The sequence below is a fragment of the Panthera pardus genome, unplaced genomic scaffold (genome assembly GCF_024362965.1).
Source record: "Panthera pardus isolate Hobbes unplaced genomic scaffold, ASM2436296v1 HiC_scaffold_27, whole genome shotgun sequence".
Lineage (NCBI taxonomy): Eukaryota > Metazoa > Chordata > Mammalia > Carnivora > Felidae > Panthera > Panthera pardus.
In genome coordinates, this window is record NW_026526843.1 from 66,209,398 (window position 1) to 66,225,436 (window position 16,039).

The 16,039-nt window shown below is 36.0% G+C and overlaps 1 protein-coding gene across 2 annotated transcripts in view; it reads right to left on the reverse strand.

Annotated features, from left to right (window-relative positions):
- Window positions 1-306: 306 nt before the first annotated feature.
- The window catches only part of CHIC1 (cysteine rich hydrophobic domain 1), a 68,332-nt gene continuing 52,599 nt past the window's right edge, over window positions 307-16,039 (reverse strand). Inside the window, exons 4-6 of one of the 2 annotated variants that reach the window (XM_019438469.2) lie at window positions 8,382-8,438; window positions 8,065-8,124; window positions 307-6,501 (exon numbers count right to left, since the gene is read on the reverse strand). In XM_019438469.2, coding sequence (XP_019294014.1) covers window positions 6,451-6,501; window positions 8,065-8,124; window positions 8,382-8,438 — 168 coding nt within the window. In that variant the 3' untranslated portion in view covers window positions 307-6,450. The remainder of the gene's footprint in view (window positions 6,502-8,064; window positions 8,125-8,381; window positions 8,439-16,039) is intronic. The other variant, XM_053891482.1, reaches the window with a different exon arrangement.

A 16,039-nucleotide genomic window follows, 5' to 3' on the forward strand; every position in this document is an offset into this window, starting at 1 on the left:
AAGGTGGAATACCACTTCACTTTACTTTTAATTTTGTAGTTCACAGCTAGGCATGCAAAGTAGTTTAGAAATGAATTCCTACTTACCTAAATACCAAGCACTGGGCACAATAAAGGCCCCCAAAGCCAATAGATAGCATGAAGTACTTACAGGGTCAGACATAATACTAGCAAATGCAGGAAGAGGCAATATGCAAAATACAATTTTTAAAAGGAAGCCTTAAGTAAGGCTTTGAAAAAGAAGCCTTAGAATGGTGAAAACAGGGAAGAGTAGGAAGAAAGGAAGGATGCACCAAAGAACACACAATTCATTAACATAGATTTGCGCTTTATTGTAATTTTGCATCCTGAGATAATAAAATTTTATATCTGACAAGTGAACAACAGAAGCAGCAGTGAAAGTTTCAGAGAGGCAGGTGTCCTTCATTTTGGCACAGCTGTATGTATACAGGTTGAGTTCTTTCAGGGGAGTCACTCTCAAACTTGGAAGAAAAATAAATTCATTCCACAGGCTATGTAACAATACAAGATGCACAAATGTTCTTGGTTTGAATGGACATATCCACTTGTATTTTTTTCTGATAAAGCTGTCTCCATAGGAATCCTCTGCCAAAAAGAAATCTTAGGCTTTTCAAATAGATGTTTTGGATCGATGCCCACCTTCCAGCTATCAGAATTTCCTGTTTTTGTAGCTGAGATTCATATTTGTATGTGGTTAATCCAAGGAGGGTGAACTAGCTTGTAGATTATATAATTTCAAACATCTGTAATTTGTTCGAAGTTCAGGCATTAAAACAATTTTACACTATTTGCTTACTAGAAAAATGGAAAATTAAGAAAATTAAGCCAAGATAAAAGCAAACAAATAAGCAGGAATAAAAGGGACATTTGAGAAATTATTGCCTAGACTCATAATGTTGAGTTTATATACAGAACTACTTTGAGACTCAGAAGTTGATATTTACTCCAATGCTAGAACATATTATAACACTTTCCACATTTGCAATCCAAATAAATTAGCTCAGTTATCATCCTGAAACAGAAGAAAACAGAAGGCAGATTCTAACTTGAAATTATGTAGCTCAATCTAGCCAACACACACACACACACACATACACACACACACACACACATGTCTAGCATTTCATTATTTAGGGACTGGGTAGTAACCTGGTGGAGAGGGCCAAATAATCTTAGTTCCTTTATAAAAGTGGCTTCCAATATTTTTACCATAGGGATCCCTTTATTATTCCTTCCCCATGCTTTCAAGTATTTTATTTACTAAACTGCATGTAATAATAGACTTTTTCATTCTTTTACTAATCAAAAGAATTGTCATTCACAACTTCTGATTAGTGTGGGATAACCAGTAGTATGTTAGGCAGGATTGAAAAAATATAAACAAAATGCATGGAAATTCAATGACTCAGTTGGCTTGTGCAGCAGAAATATTATGGATAAATGTATGATTCCTGGTATACTTTTTGAAATATAAAAAAGGTTCAAGGATGTCCTCACTGCTATCTTTATCTTTCCCAAGTTGGGAACCATTGGTTTACATCCACCTGCTTTTCCTCCCTAAGTCAAGTGTTAATTAACATAACACAATTACTCGTGTTAACATATAGGGGATTAATAACAAAATTTACTACTGATAAAATAGATTAACTGCAACACTCGTTCTGTAGGGTTTGACTGAGAAAGAAAACATAACAACATAGATTTAAAGGAATGTGTTTAGAAATTACAAAATTATGATATTCAGTATATCTTTCAGTCAACTTCAAAAGCACATTAATATATGAGAAAAATCCTCAATTCCCCTGTGAGGTAGGTCCAGATTATTGTCCCCACTTCCACAATGAGGACATGAGGTACAGAGGAATTAAGCAGCAGAGCTAAGAATTAAACCAGAAGTGATTTGGGTTTGAATTCCATACTACTTTTCTTTCCATCTAACATCAATTTGTTCCAATAAATCTTTTTGAGGATGTGGAAATTGGTTAAGACACTGAAGCAAATATTGGATATGATATGAAACTTTTCACATCATTGTCAAAATAGGTCCTCCCATATCTCCATTATTGTCACAGTTATAATTCTTGCCTGGATACCAAATGCATAATCAGATTCCACATATGCAAAGCTCACAGACCTTAGTCCTCGGTTCCTAGGGAAACTACACTTATTTTTATCACCATAGAGGGGCTGAGGTCTAGCAGGCATCAGTTCTTTGAGTCTGTGTGACATGAACACATATGAGCTGGGAGCCAGTTGGCAAATCAAACATTTATTGTGTGCAAGGCACTGTGAGAATTTCCACCAAGGGTAGTAGTTTTGAGAAAAATCATTCTGAGATTCTGTAGAATAAAATTTTCCTAAGGATTCCTAGAATCACAGAATGTTAGGTCATCTCTAATTTTCTGTCCAGCTCTAAGTTCAACCCCATGACTTTATAGATAGAGACTGACACGTAATTTAAGTGACTTGTCCAAAGCCCATAATAGATAATTTCCTCATATAGTATGAATCTGATGAAGTCCACATATAATGGAATATATTCTCATGTTGCCATTATCAAAATGAAAAGCCTGGCTCAGAATCACAAAAGAGAAATTTGGGGCAAGATAAGGATATACATATCCCTTTTTTCAGTCTCCATATTACATGAACAAGTATTATTAACAAAATATATTCCTTTTCTGTGGAAAATTTCCCAATAGTTCATCATTTAAAGGGGCCTGAACAATTTGACAATTGTTGCAAAATGAATTTTTTTAAAGCAGAATTTTATAGGCATAAGAGGACTTAGCTTCAATGAATTTGGGCATCTTATAATCCAATTAGCAAAAAGTATTTCCATATGTGAAACTACTCCAGTTAAATGAGTGTATATAATTTCTACATCCCCCTAGGTCAACATAGTTCATTTTAATGAAATATTGTTTGGGGCATTATGTTCAAGTAGTGAGGTTTGATTTTTTTAAGTGGTAGTTTATTTGTAAACAAAATTAAAATGCTAATAATTTTTAAAAGCTCTCATACACTTGGAAAAACCTTATTTGTTCTATGCCTTACAAATGTTATGTAATGTCAGTCAAATTATGAAAAAATAAGAATTTCATTAAAAATGGCAGAGTGCCAAATGCTAACACAGATTAACTGATCAGACATTAGTGTTTATAGGTCATAATATAAATAGCATGTATATTGAATACTTAAGGGGGTTTTTGTAGGGCTTCAAAGACCATTGTTTTTTCAGAACCATGTTGAATTACATATTTACTAACATTAGAATTATACCAGTTTTGTAAGTGATTGATAGTCCTGTAATATTTTAACACTAACATAATATGATTAGGGGAAAACAAAGAAACATGCTTTAAATAATAAATAGAAGAAATATAATATGCTAGTGAAATATTCTAATACTTGAAAAGGATGGTTTTAAATCTAATGATCTACCAATTCATTCATTCTGGTTCCTTCAACATAAAATGTTATCTTTGTTCAAAAAAGACAAGGCACTTCTCCATCTACTTCTAATGTTCAACTACAATGGTGTCTTTCCTAAATTAATAGAGTGGGTAGGAGGGAACAGAGAGTAGCTGAAGAAGGTTAGGGCTTAATTTCATTTTCTACATAATTTAGTTGTTTAAAGGGGCATTGGGATGGAGATGCATAACAGAAGTCAAAGAAGCAATGGTTTTAGCTTACAACTTCAAAGCTTTGCGAGATTTATATACTTTGGCAACTAGATGTTATTTTCTCTGGAAACTACCACAGCAGGTTTCATAAAAGAATATCATGTAACAAAGAAATTCCCAATTACTTTATTCAACCTAAAAAAAGCTTTCACAAAAATATTCTGCTAACTTGACAGAAATATCCAAGTATGCTCTATCCTGAGGATAAAAGAAAAAAAAGGTCAATGGGGGAGTAATTAATGACCACATGTTGTGCTTTGCCATTTCATCATTCACTGCTGCCAATTTCATTGAAAAGAAAACACCCTCCACCAAAGCACTCCAAAATCCCCAACTGCTAATCAGCCTGCTTCATAGGAAAATAGTTTGAAAAAGCAGTCATATAAGAAAGAAGAAAGAAAATTGTGTATTTTCTGAGTAGTTCAAGAAAATAAGATGAGTCAACCAGCATAATGAACAATAAAATAATACATTTAAAAGCAACTAGAGGAGGTATTAAAAAAAAGTTTACAAATGCTGGGAAATGATTTTTTATGACAAATGTTACTGTAACTCAAGTTATATTCTGTCACCTCCAGATGCACTCAATTTCTGTCTCAATATTTGTTTCATGGAAACAGTTCACCACTTTGTGCTGTTCTTTGAGCAAAACCAAGTGTGATTTATACATGGCAGAAAAGTCACTATGACCATCACATGGCCAGATTCTAAGTATACAGAAAAAAATAAATTTTTAAGGATTGACACTTAAAATTATTCTATCATTGGTAATTAGAAATGTTGTATTCTGGAAATCAATTTGGTATTACACAATCACAGTTTGAAGCATAAACCTGATAATATTAGCTGGAGCATAAACCACAGATACAATTTTTCCCTGACCTTAGCTATAAAACAAGACATTTGGTATGCATTTTTAGAGGTTTCCACCTTGTCTATAAAAATACATATTTAATTTTGCAGCAGACAGACAAATGATATTTACAGGCACACATATTAAAAGTTAAAGATTCTGGATGGCTTGGTGGCATGGGGGTAATGGGGTTCTACAGAGGGAGGTGGAAAAGTGTGCAAACAATTACAGTCATAGATCAAACAGTGTTGCTTTTTCCCCTCTTCTTTTATTGGTCCAGGACCGTGGATTTCAAATTAGGCATAAATTTTAAAAATGGCTTTAAAGACTTGACCTTTTATGAAGAAATGACTGTTCTCTTCACTGGGATAAACGTTTGTCTAAAAAGTTTTACTAAAACTAGTAAGATGACAAATAGGATATTATTCAGTCTCAGATACTTTTAATTTCTTTTTAGCAATAGGAATTACAAATAATGCCTATATACAGGCATACATTTGCAGTTGAATTAACACAATATAAAGCTTTAATTGTGTTAAAAATTCAAATTAAGTGTGGTGTTCTCACTCATCTTACTTGGGAGGAGAAAGAGAAATATGTACATGTCAGTGAAAAGGCTACATGTGTGGTGAATTTATAAACTAAAATACTTTTTGTATAAGTACTTGTCTTTCCTCATTAATAATATCTAAATGTTTAAAAAAGATCATCAAAAATATAAAGAATATTTTATCAATTATGAATCAGCCACTATGTATTCTTTAGGTACAGCTTCTCAATTACCTCTCCCTCTTTCCCAAAGCAGAATATCAGAACTCCAAAAAGGGATTAGCAGTGGCTTTCATGAAGATCTAGACACCTCCCAAGATATCTGAAATCTTGAAATACTCCTTAAAGATAACTGTGTGTATTTTCAAAAGGGGGAAAGGATACATAACAGGAAATAAGTACAGTGAGGCTGTGAAATGTGTTGGATATCAAATGAATTTTTTGGGGGGTGGGAGTGGAGGACAAAATGGATATTATTAAATTAAATGGAAAAAGTAAGGTTCTTGGTTTCAGGTGCAATGCAGAATATCTCAGACAACAACTTCAATTTTAATCTACTCATTAGAAAGGGCAATCCTGCCCTACACCTGAAATTTTAACAAACTCATGGCTCTGCTATAAAACATGTTAACAGTCTATACATTCAAAAGGATGCTTGCAAACTTCATTCATATTAAAATCTATGCAGATTTGTTGGCAATACAGTAAGAGTAATATTACATTCTGTAAACCATGGCATATTACATTTTGTTATGCAAAGAGACAATATTTACAAGTCTTTTAAGAGTTTAAATATTTTATCCACTAACATAAGTGATAATTTAGCAAAGTGCAGGACAAAACCAGTGCTATTAATCACATGTCCTTTAAAAGCAAGTAAGAGTAAAACCATTTCTAAAAGCTACCAAAAGCGTATTTACTTATGTCCAGTAAGGGATTACAGAGCATTAAATAGCCTAGAAAAATGATGCATATTTAAGAAACAGTGAGTATGAAAATTATAAGGCAGCATGCTCAGAACAAATTTTTGTTTTTTTGAAACACCGGCACTGATGTCTTTTATCTTTAGTGGCAACTATATATATACATATAAGTCTCTGTGTATTTATTTAAAAATTGAAAGTGCAAAACACAAGCCTCATTTAACAACAAAAAAAGATGTGCAAATTTTCTTCTAAAACCAACATAAATAAAAGAGTAAGGAGAATATTCTAAAGAATAAGAATAAGAAATAAAGAATAAGTTGAACAGAGCAAAGGAGACCATCTTCATTCCAAAATCATCTACAAGGCACTAAGGGTAGGAAATGACAAGTAACACAGAAGTGACTGAATAAAATTCCTCAGTCAGGTCGGAATATGGGATATTTTGGTAGGAATTCTATTAGTATAACCTGTAAAATAAAAACAAACAAGAATATATTGATAAAATAATTTGCATTTACTATAACATATATAACCCAGAAAGTCTATAATCATTTTTCACAGGACTGTGTTTTGGTCCTCTAGCATAAAGTAAGTTAAATATATAAAACAGTTATAAAAAGGATTTACTACAAGTTATCATTACAGTGGCAATTAAATTAAACTGGCAAACATAACTACTTATTGTAGCTAACAGTTTCTATGACTTAATTTACAATAATTATTTGTTTAACTGCAGAAAAGCAAACCCTCTTACATTATTATGTCCTTCTTCACCTCCTACCCTCTTTTTTTTTTAACAAAGTAGAAGAGGTTAAAACTTATATAGATTGGAAAAAATACCTTTTCTATATATTACATGTACATATTTTCAATTAAAGCAACTGCTATTGGTTCTTACTATCTTTTATAAGTTGTTTATAAAAAATAATGAAATATCCAAATGGATTGATTAAAATATTTTAATTAAAGGTTGAAAACACAGTAATAAAAACCTAAGATATTTATAAACTTGTATAAATGTATATGTTAAATTTATATTTAATATTTTACTTATAAATTTAATGTATAAATTTGTAATATTTTATATAAGGTTTTTGCCTATAGTGGATTTGAGATTTGTGGTCAGTCATTTGCACATTTTTTTCCCTAAGCTATTCAAAGTGGAGAAAGATAATGTAATAATCGTTATTTATGAAACGGAAATGGAACGTTTATGTATTAAATACAGACTACATGTCAGCAACTTGAAGCTTAGACAAATTTCATATTCTTTTGAGTGTTAATGATGTTGTAGTTGTCACTTTGGCTATGTGTGAATTTGTGTTTTGTGATTAAGACTGCATAGCTTTCATTAAAAAAAATAGAACCTATAATTTCTTTGTTAAAAATTAAATGTCAGCTTAGAAAAAAAGCCAGGAACATGAATCCAGAATTCAGAAGTCAATTCTTATTTTATGCAAGTTTTGACAAGATAACATTTAGAAATATTTTGTTCAACAGCAGCTGTGTCCATCATCATGTAATGGTCTGCACTTATATTAAAAGAAGATTAAGGCTGTGCAATGTTTTCACTGGAGCATACAAACTGAAATTTTTCTAAGATCTAAGTAATTCCTAGGTTTCAAGATATTTTATGTTGCCTACAGATCTAAAGAAGATGGAAGGAAACCTCCATGTTTCAACTGACAAAAGTTCAGGCTGAGGAGAAAAAGGTAGAAAGAAGAACTGACAAATGATAAGCATAGTGAAATGTAACATTTAGAATGGAATCCAGGGGCGCCTGGGTGACTCAGTTGGTTAAGCGTCTGACTTTGGCTCAGGTCATGATCTCAAGGTTCGTGAGCTCGAGCCTTGAATCCAGGTCTGTGCTGACAGCTCAGAGCCTGGAACCTACTTTGGATTCTGTCTCCCTCTCATTCTGCCCCTCCCTGGCTCATGCGCACACTCTATCTCTCAAAAATAAATAAAGACATTAAAAAAATTTAGAATGGAATCCAAAAGAAAGTAACTAAAAACAACTGCATACTTACATACTCCATCATATTGCTAGTTTCGCATTTCCTTTTTGTCAACTTCCAGTGCAAAGCAAGCTAAGAAAGTACAGTTTGTTAAGAATTTCTATATCAATTTATATTACCTATAACATTTGAATAAATCACTGAAAACCATCCAGGTATAAGCATAAGATGTATAACATAGCATTTAAAAATAACTTGTAAAGAATATATATTAAAATTGAATATCAATTCTCTAATTCATTCTTTTGTGGCCTGAAAAAAATCCCATTTTTTTCAACTTAATAATGCAAATATATAAATGGGGCACTTATTTGTTTAAACTTTCTTACCTTGTGATATAATCTGTTATTTTCCCATTCTAATAACTTCTGAATTGATCTTCTGGTCTAAGAGAAAGAATGAAGACTTTGTTACAAGATGAACTGAAGAACTTTGTAAACTATGTGTATCTGTATTTTTCTGCTTGTTTGTAAAATCCCATTATTTTCTCCTTTTGTTTTTCTATTGGAATCAGAAAAAAAAAACAAAGTAACAGAAACTTCCAAAAGAGGAGTAATATTTTGAGCAATTATTATACTGTTATTATGAGGTCTCTTTCTTTCCCCACCTCTTCACACACCCACATCCGTGTATATGGATTTTTAATATATGCTTTTCAAAATGAAATATGTACAAATTGTTCTGTGTGGTGAGTCCATTCACTGGACTATTGTGAAATCATTACCAATGTTGCTAGCAGTCCATTTATGGACCTAATCTTGACTTTCATATACCTTTTTATAGGGTTACTTTTTCAATATACATGTAATATACCAAGCTAATCTGAGTCTTTACAGAGTTTTCCTATCAGAGCTCCTAGCACAATGCCTGGGATACATTAGTCACTAGAGGTCTACAAGTTGAATAAAGCAAGTCAACATATATCAGAATTTCCATTGAAAAGAACATATTAAAAACAGCCAGTCAGGGGTTGCCTGGGTGGCTCAGTTGGTTAAGCATCTGACTCTTGGTTTCAGCTCAGGTCATGATCTCATGGTTCATGGGTTCAAGCCCTGTGTTAAGCTCAATGCTGATGGTGCAGAGCCTGCTTGGGATTCTCCCTCTCTCCCTCTTTCTCTGCCCCTCCCCTGCTCATGCTCTATCTCTCTCAAAATTAATTAATTAATTAATTAATTAAAAAAATAAAACAACAAAGAGCCAGTCAGAAAACTTGTACTTAGAGGAAAAAATATGAATGAGAAGTAGCACTGTCCTAAACAAGGGGACAGAGGCTGAATTTCTCTATTTGGAGTTGTATGTATTTTGTAGAGAGGAAGAAAAGTTTATAAAACCTTCAAGATAATTAAAATAGAACAATATTACACATTTCAACTCTATTATTTTTATTATTTTTTTAACTTTTATTTATTATTGAGAGACAGAGAGAGACAGAGCATGAGCATGGGAGGGGCAGAGAGGGGGGAGACATAGAATCTGAAGCAGGCTCCAGATGTCTGAGCTGTCAGCACAGATCCTGATGCAGGGCTTGAACCCACAAACCATGAGATCATGAACCGAGCCAAAGTTGGACGCTTAACCAACTGAGCCACCGAGGCACCCCCACATTTTCAACTCTTAATTGGAAGACTTTTAGTAGGTTTCTGATAAAAGGCACTGTTAAAATTTAAAATTACTTCCTAAAATTAAATGATTTACAAACCAGTATCTGAAATGATTTCCAAAGCACCAACACATAAGAAACTTCTATTCATTCAACTATGTAGGTTAACAATCAATGGCAATTGTATTCAGCTAATTCACAGTGGGTCAGATCAGCAACAATGCCAGCTAGAGTATACCTTGGAACTACTATACTTGATAGAATCTCTGTAAACAAAATCAGATGGGTAACAAATAAAGAGATTGAATTAGTAATTATAAATCTTTCCACAAAGAAAAATCCAGGCCCAGATGGTTTTAATGATGAATTCTACCAAATAGTCATAGAGGAAATAATACCATGAACATAAAAGCAAAATTCTCAACAAAATACTAGCAAACTGAATCTAACAACATATGAAAAAGATTATACATCATAACCAAGTGGAATTTATTTCAGGAACATAAAAATAAATTGGTGCAATACATTGTATTAGTAGAATAAAGGACAAAAATGACATCATCATCTTCATAGATTTAGAAAAAGCATTGGACAAAATCCAATATTCATTCATAATAAAAATCCTAAAAAACCCTAGGAATTAATGTGAACTTCCTCAACCTGATAAAGAGCACCTACAAAAAACTACAGTTAATATACTTAATGGAGAGAGACTCTTTTTCTCTTAAGATCAGAAAAAGACAAGACTGTCTCCTCCCACTAGTTTTATTCAATGTTGTACTAGAAGGTATAGACAAAAATAAGAGGTGGTGGTGGAAAGATGGTGGCTTAGGATGACGCTGGGCTCACCGTGTCCTGCTGATCACTTAGATTCCACCCACACCTGTCTAAATAACCCAGAAAACCACCAGAAGACTAGCAGAACAGATTCTCCGGAGCCAAGTGTAGACAAGAGGCCCATGGAAGAGGGTAAGAAGGGCGGAGAGGAGGTGCGCACTACATGGACTGGCGGGAGGGAGCCGGGGCAGAGGGGCAGCCTGCCGGCAAAGCAGAGCCCCTGAGTCTGGCTTGCAAAAGCGGAGGGGCCGGACGGAGTGTGTTCTGACAGCAAGTGGGACTTAACATCTGGAAGGTTATAAGTTAACAACTCTGCTCGGAGAACGGGAGGGCTGGAAGACAACGGGAGGGAGAGTTGTTGAGCCCCGGACAACAGAGCACAGCTTGGCGGGGAACAAAGGTGCTTGCAAGCGCCATCTCCCTCGCCCACCCCCCAGCCAAAATCCCGAAGGGAACCAGTTCCTGCCAGGGAACTTGCTTGCACCGCGCAAACACCCAACGCTGTGCTTCTGCGGATCCATCCCTCCAGCAGCAGGTCTGACTCACTCCCGGTGCCACAGGGCCCCTCCTGAAGCAGATCACCAAAGGAAAAGTGAGCTGAGCCTGCCCCTCCCACCCCTGTGCACCTTGCTGATCCACCATAGCTAATACACCAGATCCCCAGCACCATAAGCCTGGCAGTGTGCAAGTAGCCCAGATGGGCCACACCACCCCACAGTGAATCCTGCCCCTAGGAGAGGGGAAGAGAAGGTACACACCAGTCTGACTGTGGCCCCAGTGGTGGGCTGGGGGCAGACATCAAGTCTGGCTGTGGCCCCGCCCACCAACGCAAGTTATTCAAGACAGCACAGGGGAAGTGCCCTGCAGTTCCTCACCACTCCAGGGACTACCCAAAAGGACGAAGCAGAAGAATTCTCCTCAAAAGAATCTCCAGGAAATAACGACAGCTAATGAGCTGATCAAAAAGGATTTAAACAATATAACAGAAAGTGAATTTAGAATAATAGTCATAAAATTAATCGCTGGGCTTGAAAACACTATAAAGGACAGCAGAGAATCTATTGCTACAGAGATCAAGGGACTAAGGAACAGCCAGGAGGAGCTAAAAAATGCTATAAATCAGCTGCAAAATAAAATGGAGACAACCACAGCTCGGATTAAAGAGGCAGAGGAGAGAATAGGTGAACTGGAAGATAAAATTATGGAAAAAGAGGAAGCTGAGAAAAGAGAGATAAAAAAAATCCAGGAGTATGAGGGGAAAATTAGAGAACTAAGTGATGCACTAAAGAGAAATAATCTATGCATAATTGGTATTCCAGAGGAGGAAGAGAGAAGGAAAGGTGCTGAAGGTGTACTTGAAGAAATAATAGCTGAGAACTTCCTGATCTGGGGAAGGAAAAAGGCATTGAAATCCAAGAGGCACAGAGAATTCCCTTCAGACGTAACTTGAATTGATCTTCTGCACGACATATCAGTGAAACTGGCAAATTACAAGGATAAAGAGAAAATTCTGAAAGCAGCAAGGGATAAACGTGCCCTAACATATAAAGGGAGACCTATAAGACTCGTGACGGATCTCTCTTGAAACTTGCCAGGCCAGAAAGGATTGGCAGGAGATCTTCAATGTGATGAACAGAAAAAATATGCAGCCGAGAATCCTTTATCCAGCAAGTCTGTCATTTAGAATAGAAGGAGAGATAAAGGTCTTCCCAAACAAACAAAAACTGAAGGAATTCATCACCACTAAACCAGCCCTACAAGAGATCCTAAGGGGGATCCTGTGAGACAAAGTACCAGAGACATCACTACAAGCATGAAACCTACAGACATCACAATGACTCTAAACCCATATCTTTCTATAATAACACTGAATGTAAATGGACTAAATGCGCCAACCAAAAGACATAGGGTATCAGAATGGATAAAAAAACAAGACCCATCTATTTGCTGTCTACAAGAGACTCATTTTAGACCTGAGGACACCTTTAGATTGAAAGTGAGGGGATGGAGAACTATTTATCATGCTACTGGAAGTCAAAAGAAAGCTGGAGCAGCCATACTTATGTCAGACAAACTTGACTTTAAATTAAAGGCTGTAACAAGAGATGAAGAAGGGCATTATATAATAATTACAGGGTCTATGCATCAGGAAGAGCTAACAATTATAAATGTCTATGCGCTGAATACTGGAGCCCCCAAATATATAAAACAATTACTCATAAACATAAGCAACCTTATTGATAAGAATGTGGTAATTGCAGGGGACTTTAACACCCCACTTACAGAAATGGATAGATCGTCTAGACACACGGTCAATAAAGAAACAAGGGCCCTGAATGATACATTGGATCAGATGGACTTGACAGATCTATTTAGAACTCTGCATCCCAAAGCAACAGAATATACTTTCTTCTCGAGTGCACATGGAACATTCTCCAAGATAGATCACATATTGGGTCACAAAACAGCCCTTCATAAGTATACAAGAATAGACAAAAATAAGAAAAGGTATCCAGATTGGAATAGAAAAAGTGAAACCATCTTCATTTGCAGACATGATCTTGTATAGAGAAAACCCTAAGGAATCTGAAAACGTGCCCCAGAGTTAATGAAGTCAAAACTGCCACCAGCAAGACCCTCACTGACTCCACTCTTCTTCACAAGAATGTTAACCTTATCTTTTAGAGGCAAACAACAAAAGAGCTCGGGTAGGCTTAGACCAGTTTGAGCTTGACCAAAGCTCACATCTGCGCAGATAGACCATGGAGTGTCTGACAGTAACTTCTACCTCATTATAATCTCTGCCAAGGAGGAGTACAAACCTCATTAACAACATATGATGCATGTATAGGCAAGTTTCCTAAATATATGCAGGTGATGTTATACCTCTACATGTAATGACAAAACCTCCCTTTCTGAATATTCACTCTAACACTAAATAAAAGAAACCCATTTACCCCCACTTAGGAGTCATGGCTTTGGAAGTTATTCCCCTTGGTGATCTCATTTGCTGAAGTAAAGTTTTCTTTGTGTGACAGCTCCACCTGGTGTAGTCTCTATCTGTAACTCACCAAGGGGAGAATTCATGTTAGTTAGTTGTTAGATTACAAATCTATTAAAACATTACTAGAATAAGTAAGTGCAGCAAGTTTGCAGGAAATGAGATTTTGGTAGGTAGAATTCTGGCCTCCAAGATCTTTACCTCCTGGAGTTACACTGGTGACCATGTTACATTACATTGCAAAAGGGATGATGCAGATATAATTAAAGTTACTAATTATGTGGCTTTAAAATAGGGAGATCACCCTGGGTTATTTTGGTGGACCCAATGTAATCTCAAGGGCCCTTAAAAGTAGAGGACATTTTCTGGCAGATGGAAGGACATCCGGAGGGGTTTGAAGCACAAGAACTCAAACAATCATTGCTAGCTTTCAGACAGAAAGGAACACAGAGAAAGTCTAAGAAGGAAACAATTTTTGCCAAAATCTGAATGAGTTTGGAAGAAAATTCTTTCCCAGAATCTCTAGAAAGGAATGTAGTTCTGCCAGCACCTTGATTTTGGCCTTGTTAGACCCTAATAGGAGAACCCAATTGAGCTACGTACGCTTGGGCTTTTCACTGAGATAATAAAAGGTGTTGTTTTAATCCATTAATTTTGTGGAAATTTGTTACACTAGACAGAAAAGTAGTATGAGGATCTACATATAAAAATCAATTGTATTTACTAGCGATGAACAATCTGAAAATGAGTAACAGACCATTTACAGTAGAATTAAGAACAAAATATGTAGAAATAAATTCAACAAAAGAAATATAAGACTTGTAAATTGAAAACTAAAAACACTGTTAAATTAAAGAACAGGTAAATAAATGGAGAGATATTCTATGTTCATGAATCAGAAGACTCATGTGATAGCATTTACAACAATGGGGCTGGGACAATTGGATATCCAAGAGAAAAAAATATGAACTCAAACACCTGTCTCACACCATGCACAAAAATTAATTCAAAATAGATCAAAGTTCTGACCATAAAAGGTGGAACTTTAAAACAACTATAAGAAAACATAGAGATAAATCTTTGTGATCTTGAGTTAGGCCAAGTCCTCTTATATATGATGCAAAAAGTACAAGCAAGAAAAATTTAAATGTGATAAATATGACCTAATCAAAATTAAAAAAAATTTGTGCATCAAAGATACCATCATGAAAGTGAGAGTGGCCAAGTAAGGACCTTATGGAAATCTTTTCCTTGTAGAGAGAGAACTATTAACCTGATCAGTATTAGCAAGGATAATCAGTCAAATGTTCCAGAGATTGAACAAAGGATTACAACAGATTGAGAAGTATTTATTCAACAGCATTTATGGACAATAGGTAAGAACACTGGGAAGCCTTGGTAATGAAGCTAGGCAGTATTAGTCATATCTCCACTGCTCTGCTTTGTGGAGGAACTATTTTAGCAAGCTTGGGAGCTGAGTGACAGGCAGTTCTCCATATCTCTCAGCTCCCTGTGTTACGGACCCAGGCTGGAACGCTGGTGGAAAAACCAAACGACACTTGGAGATCTTGGTGGATCGGAGATTTATTTAACACTGGTGGGCTCAGAGGAGACCATTTCTCCAAAGATCTGAGTGCCAAATGCAAGTGGGGAGGGTAATTTATAGTCGTCAGCTTCCATATCTGTGGGGGTTTTCACGTGCGCAGCAAACAAAGGAAGAAGAACCCAGAGGAGGGGTCGCTAAGCTGGAGACTAGAGTCTGTTTTAGCCCCATCGGCCATCTTTGGCATATTTTATTCACTTCTCCAACATTCCCCCTTTTGACGCCTTTTAAAAAAACTTTTAGTAGGCATCACATTTCAGTTTTACAGGCTGGTACTATAGGAAGGCTAAGACACGTGCCGTAATTTGGTGAGTAACAGTGTTTTCAATAAAACATACCATGGCATTCAGTATACCGGGGCCAATGGATACAAGTAAAATTATGAAGAGGAGGGGCCCCACCAGGGCAGGAAGCCAGGATGCCCAATCTGTGAGCAGATGGGTTCCTTAACCTTAGTTGTAACTATTCCTGACTGGTTTACGAAATAGCAACATTGCTCCCCCAGAAAGATGCATGTCCCTCCTTTTTTTGAAGTGAGGAGGTGAAGGGCTTGCCAATTTTGGAGGGTCACTGCCACCAGAGAGTTTATTTGGTTTTGTAAGGTTACCAGAGAATCTTCCACCCGTTCCAAGTCTTCATTTATCTCTTGAGATAGTCTATGGTATAGTCCTATGGATGAACCTATGCCCCCTATTCCAGTTCCTATTCCTGTCGCAATTCCTGCTCCTATCAGAACAGGTAGCAGGACTGCTTGTTTAGCCCGGGACTTGGGGCTAAAGGCTGTTAGGAGCTGATCTTCAGGGTATTCGGATATCTCTGGGGTTAGGAAGATGGAATAACATATCTGATATCTGAGTCCAGTTGGCCTCTAAGCATCAGTAGGCCAAATTAGAACACAGATAGAACACCCCAGGGGTTGAACATAGGGTTGTATTCCTCTTTAAGG